Below are 6,574 nucleotides of genomic sequence, written 5' to 3' on the forward strand. Positions count from 1 at the left end.
ACATTACTCGAGTTGACGGTTAACCCATCTTTTGCACACTTTGCATGCTCTAGTCTAGCCATAGCTTTTGATATTTTTTCAGTGAGTTTGAGAGTAGATATGAGACCAATTTTGAACACAAAAGCAAGGGTATTCCACCAAGGCAAGGACAAGTGCTAGTTACTTTTGGAGGGTGTGCAGTTCCTATAAAGACCATTTGCCTAGGCGTCTCCGAGATCTTTTGGAGAACCTAAGAAGTCTGTGAAGGCCAAGAGATCCCCATTTTTTTGTGAAAATTTACCTATAGTATTTGGGCATTAATGCGTGTCTTTGCCGAAGAAAATCTGAGGCATGTGTGGTCTAAGGACTTGGCATCCAAAACTTTCCAACAAAGACATATGATTGTTCCAACTATTAAACTTTTTTGGAACTATACGCCTAGACATTATGAATCCCTTGCGTTGTTTATTTACTTTCATCAGTCTACTTTTCGAGCAATTTACTTTTGTATAATTCCATGCGTAGGGTGTTTGGGCAGCCAGCGGCCTAACTTATTAAAATTTTGCAACTTCCACTAAGGAATTTTTAATTTTATGCTGGATTTTCAATGCTTACCATGGTGATGGCGAATCAAGGATAGTTTTGTTTTTAACTTATAATTTTCCATGACATGCTTTGATTTCTACAGAACATGTTATTTGCATTCTTTATTTCTCACTCTGCAATGCATTGGACTAGCTAATAATAAAACACGATACCTCATGTTCTTCGTTGTTGGGCGTCTTACATGACATTATTAAGAAGCCAAATTTCATGAGTTCTTTTATCTGTGTAGCAACATCACTGTATTCAAATTGATAGAGGAAGAATCATAATTAAAGTATCCCAAAAACATTCGTTATGAGTACAATTGAAGCAACAACCTTGTTATTTACTAAGTTGTGTTGTTTCAATATTTTTTCTTCAGATTAATAAGATATATGCCACTGCAATTATTTTGCATTTGAGAAATGCCACTAGCCCACTACAATTTTCATCTTTCGAAATATGCCATTGCAGTGGCATTTTTGGAAGGATGAGACTTGACGTTTTTCAAAGAATCTTGAGAATTAATGTGGCATTGTTCGAAAGATGGAAATTTTAGTGGCATTTCTCGAATACACAATAATTGTAGTGGCATTCTCGTTAATAAACTGATGTATAAAAAAGAAGTCATGGAAGCAGGGTAAATTTTGCTAAGCTAATGATAAAATTGAAAATAATAGTTGGATTAATGCAATTCGCAACAATCTAAAAAACATTACTAGTGAGTAGACGGTTATCGTTCCATGCGCCTTTATTACATATCTTGTTAAAGCACATGTGTGATCACCAAAGCCGGCTGCGGCTAGTGATGAGAATTGTTAAAATACCGTTACATGTAATGATCAAGAAACCGTTATACATAATAAAACAAATGGAAATCAATGTGTGCACGTGCAAGAGGTTAGGGTTTGTGGAGGGAGGAAAGGTAGATTTGGAAGTAAGCAAACTCATGGTCTAGTCGAGATGGGGTTTCTACGCGTGCATCGTGAAGCTCGACAACTAGAATTGAGTGCTATTCGCGCAGTTTACTCTCATAACATACACAAACATACATAGTTTTTTGAAATTCGGTGAGGTTTTGCCATTGAGTCCTCCCAAGCACAATTTTAGGGTTTCTTTCAGATCGAAGAAATTTCATAATCCCTCCATGCCATAAAAGCAATCTTAAAGTTAGACAAATTTAAGACATCTTTTATAGGGCGGAGGGAGTACAAGTTTTGGAGAATTTCACTCGTCCTGCAATCTATGATCCAAAATAATATGTCGTTCGACTTAGAATTCAAGTTTGCATTGCCATTTTTATTGTAAACTTCCCATTTGTTCCTCTCATCATTTCCCAAAGTTTGGCAACAGGCAAAGCCGCCGTAGCATTGTACTACATGTTATTATCGTGCGCAGCCAAAGCAGCTCTCACTACTTGCTAATATTACTACTATCATTTAGTCGAAATCAGGATAAGGGACAACTTCACAAAAGGAAAAGGAAAAAAGCATAAAAGTTGACAAGTCCGGGGAAAGAAACGCTCCTCGCAATATCACCCACAATTGGGATATTTCTGATTACCAATTAATCACCTGCCGGTTTAACTGTGATTCACCATCCCGACATGTGTATCCCCCTGCCCAATTATAGACCCAACTGAATCCATCGCCATCGGCACGCGCGCATCCTTGCTCGCCGCCTCACATAAAAGCCACCGGAGTAGAGAGGCTTTCCGCCGGTTGTCTGTCCGGGCTCACCCCAGCTTATCACACACAAGCTCTCTCTCTCTCTCTCTCTCTGCTTCCACGTCTCTTCTTCCCTGCCGCCTGACTGACTCTCTGTTCGTGCCGAGTGAAGCTGTTGATGCAAGTGAGCTTGGGTCAGCCATGGGTAGCGCTGACGACCACGACGAGTACGCCAAGCTCGTCCGGGGAATGAACCCGCCGAGGTGAGCAATCGATTTGCTCTCTCTCTTTTTTTTTGGTTTGTGAAGTTCTGTTTCTTGAAATCAATTTTGATTGATTCCGGATTCCATTTGTTGGTGTCTTTTCCTCCGCAAATCACCGAGGAACCAAAATGATTTTTGCATCTGCTCTGGGCTTTGGAAATCCCCTGTTCCATCCTTTGCTCTGCCCCGGCCTGATGTTCTCGTGTTGTTGCTTGCAGGGTTGTGATCGACAACGATGCCTCCGACGACGCGACGGTCATCAGGGTGGACAGCGTCAACAGCCACGGCACGCTCCTCGCCGTCGTCCAGGTCATCGCCGACCTCAACCTCGTCATCCGCAAGGCCTACTTCTCCTCCGACGGAAACTGGTTCATGGATGGTGAGTGCACCCAATCGCCATGACGTTGTGAATTCTTACCTCTCCGGCATAGCCAATCTCCACGGATTCTGACAAATTTCGGTTTCCCCTTGATATCCGCAGTGTTTAATGTCACTGACCGTGACGGGCGAAAGATCCTTGACAAACCAACCATCTCCTACATCCAAACGGTAACTTCGCTTGTTGTTACTCGATTGATTAATGGCCGGTGGTTGAATTCTAGTAGTATCAAGAACGAGTTTTTGAGGATCGAATTCATGGCTGCAGACGCTGGAGGCGGAGGACTGCTACTACCCGGAGGTGCGCAACACGGTGGGCATCGTGCCGTCGGAGGAGTACACGTCCATCGAGCTTACGGGCACCGACCGCCCGGGCCTGCTGTCCGAGGTATGCGCGGTGCTCGCCGGGCTGAAGTGCGCGGTCCGGAGCGCCGAGCTGTGGACGCACAACACGCGCGTGGCCGCCGTCGTCCAGGTCACAGACGCGGCCACCAAGCCCTCGGGCGGCGGCGCCATCGTAGACCACGCCCGCATCGCCGACATCAGCGGGCGGCTCGGCAACCTGCTGCGCGGGCAGCACGGCGTGCGCGCCGCGGAGGCCGCGGCGAGCCTGACGCACAAGGAGCGCCGCCTGCACCAGATGATGTTCGAGGACCGGGACTACAGCGCCGCCGGGGCCGGGCGGCCGGACCCGCGGACGGAGGTCTCCGTGACGCACTGCGCCGAGCGCGGCTACACCGTCGTGGTGGTCCGGTGCCGGGACCGGCCCAAGCTGCTGTTCGACACCGTCTGCACCATCACCGACATGGGGTACGTCGTGCACCACGGCACCGTCAGCACCGAGCACGGCGACGGCGCCTACCAGGAGTACTACATCCGCCACCTCGACGGCCACCCGGTCAGCTCCGACGCCGAGCGCCGGCGCGTCGTCGAGTGCCTCGAGGCCGCCGTCGAGCGCCGCACCGCCGACGGGCTGGAGCTGGAGGTCCGCACCGACGACCGCGCCGGGCTGCTCTCCGACATCACCCGCATATTCCGGGAGAACGGGCTCACCATCCGCCGCGCCGAGATATCGTCGGAGGGAGGGGAGGCCGTCGACACCTTCTACCTGTCGGACCCGCAGGGACACCCCGTGGAGCCCAAGACGATCGAGACCATCCGCGCGCAGATCGGCGAGGCCACGCTAAGGGTGAAGAACAACCCCTTCGTCGACGACGGCGGATCCTCCTCCGACGTTGCCGCTGGATCGACGGCGTTCCTCTTCGGGAACCTCTTCAAATTCTACCGCCCCTTCCAGAGCTTCGGCCTCATCAAGCTCTACTAGGAGATCATGTCATATATAGGATACAGATTTCAGTGTAAATATTAGTCCAGTCCTCCCTGTCACAGGAGAAGATGATGACGATGATCAAGCTAGTCTGGGTGTAGATAGGTCATTGCAGACAGAGTAGTGGTACAAGCTAGCTCAGAAAAGAAATTGGTAGATCAGCTCAGTAAGGATAGCATCATAGCAACTAGCTTAGGTTGGGTATACTGGAATTGGGTTTGTTCTATATTCTCTGTAAATACTCATCTTGTACATATCTTCTTGCTGAAAAAATGGATGAATGGAGAAAACTTGTAAATACTTGTAGTAGCATCTTCAGTTTTATGTTTTGCAAATAAATTGTGTACTCCCTTCGTCCCACGAAGATTGTCTCAGATTTATCAAAACTAAGTTCAAATTTTAACAAATTTCAGACAACATTCGTGGAACGGAGGGAGTATTTACTATACAGGTGCAGATGCAGATGGCTGAACTGCACTCATGCACCCTCTGGTCTGTGTGTTCACCGCGCGAACTGTACATCAATTTCGCACCACCATGAGTCGAACATGAAAACTCTCCAGATGCTGACGACCATATAAGAACCCACATATAAGAGGTTGTTAAGTAAGTTAAGTTTGCAACACAGTTAAGCAGAGACAATCCGAAGAAATAATCGTTGGAATAGAATTGGCTCTTCAGGACAAATACAAAATTACAGGTGAAGCATAAAATAGTTATGTGAAAATAAATTACTACTGCCACACTTCAAAAACGAAAAAAATACTACTACTACTGGAAAGAAATGTTCACGGTAAGGAATAGAAAACAACTTATAGCCCCCCATCCCAGTTTGCATAGGGCCCTCGTATGAATTTCACCATCAATTAGATCAAGATTCAAGAGCATATGAGTTATGTGTCATAAAATTTATACCGCAGTGGTAAATTTGTTCGAATACAAGTCAAACATTATACTTTCTTTTTTTGCTAGACCGCTTTTCGTTGATCAAATTATTGATCAAACTTGGACCTTGCAATGTGTGGGCGTCGTGTAAATCAGAACGAGGGAGTATCAAATCGAACCCCTATATGCTGATTTGTTCATTGATAAGAAGCCTACTATCTTCAGCAGTGGATTTTCTATATGAGGAACTGGCTTGTTGATTTGTTCACTGATAAGAAGCCTACCTCTGGCAAGCTTCAAAGTATTTTCTTAGAGTAATTTTTAGAGGTATCTTTGGCTTGCTAAAGAACTAGAGCATGGCACGGTTTGTCCCCTTGAAAAAAATCTTTCTGTAAAGTGAGGACACCAAAAATTAAGTAGAGGGGCTCAAGGGCCCAGGAAACCGAGCCCAATTCCACGATGGGGGTTGACATCTTCAATTTCATGCAATAACAAATCTCACTGGGCCAGCTCTTCAGGACCAATAGAGCGGCGGAAGGCCAACTGCCAGCCCGTCACAGAGAAGGCGAGAAATCAGAATCCTGGGTTTGTCTCCAAAAATCAACTCAATGTCACCACACGACATTTCAATCAGATAATGAGGAAGATCAACTAATCTGATCATACACACGCAAGAAAAAACATGCAAGGTAAATCCACTATTTCGATCAAAAGTTCGTCAATCAAGGAGATGAGCTGATGGTCTGGACCATTGGGAACCAATCGCACGGCACAGGCTTCCATTTTCAGATTTGCAGGCTTCCATTGAAAAATGGATGAATGGAGAAAACGTGTAAATACTTGTAGTAGCATCTTCACTTTTATGTTTTGCAAGGAGGTTGTCTACTTACTCTTCAGGTTCAGATGCAGATGCAGATGGCTGAACTGCACTCAAGCGCGGCGTGGTCTGTCTTATCGCCCGCGCCAACTGTGCACCCATTTCGCTCCTGCGTGAGTCGAACATGAAAAGTCTCCAAATGTTGGCTAGGATATTAAGAAATAAGAACCCATTGTTATATTGTGATCCAAATTCCAAGAAGTGGCTAACTTCTGACGAGCGGAGCGAGGCCCGTCGCCGGTAGGCTTGGGCCGAGCGAAGCGAGTCTGAAGTTAGCCCACACCGAGGCCCAGCAGGTGCACCTGGGGGGTGCGGGGGGCTTCGCCCCCCGCGGTACGGATCGTTGCCACCCGTCTATACATTTTCCCTGTAAGCCGCCGCTAGGGTTATCATCGCATCATTGTACACCCACGGCGTTTGTAAACACCACCAAAATAGTAAAGTTTTGCTGGCTGGCGCCCGTGGTTTTTCCCTTGTGTGTTGCAAGGGTTTTCCACGTTAAAATCTCGTGTCCCCCTGCAGTGTTTTACCTTTCGTTCTTCGTTTATTGTGCATCTCAAATTCTAACAAGTGGTATCAGAGCCCGTGTTCTTTGGATCTAGGGTTTACGAGA

General features: G+C 46.6%; 1 protein-coding gene across 1 annotated transcript; it reads left to right on the plus strand.

The window, feature by feature from the left end:
• The first annotated feature begins 2,252 nt into the window (after positions 1-2,252).
• Positions 2,253-4,499, plus strand: LOC124677448 (ACT domain-containing protein ACR6-like). The gene is made up of 4 exons (XM_047213436.1): positions 2,253-2,494; positions 2,713-2,873; positions 2,976-3,043; positions 3,141-4,499. The coding sequence occupies exons 1-4, from the start codon at positions 2,433-2,435 to the stop codon at positions 4,194-4,196; spliced, it is 1,347 nt and encodes a 448-aa protein (XP_047069392.1). The 5' UTR covers positions 2,253-2,432; the 3' UTR covers positions 4,197-4,499.
• The last annotated feature ends 2,075 nt before the right edge of the window (positions 4,500-6,574 follow it).

The sequence above is a fragment of the Lolium rigidum genome, chromosome 7 (assembly GCF_022539505.1).
Source record: "Lolium rigidum isolate FL_2022 chromosome 7, APGP_CSIRO_Lrig_0.1, whole genome shotgun sequence".
Taxonomy (NCBI): domain Eukaryota; kingdom Viridiplantae; phylum Streptophyta; class Magnoliopsida; order Poales; family Poaceae; genus Lolium; species Lolium rigidum.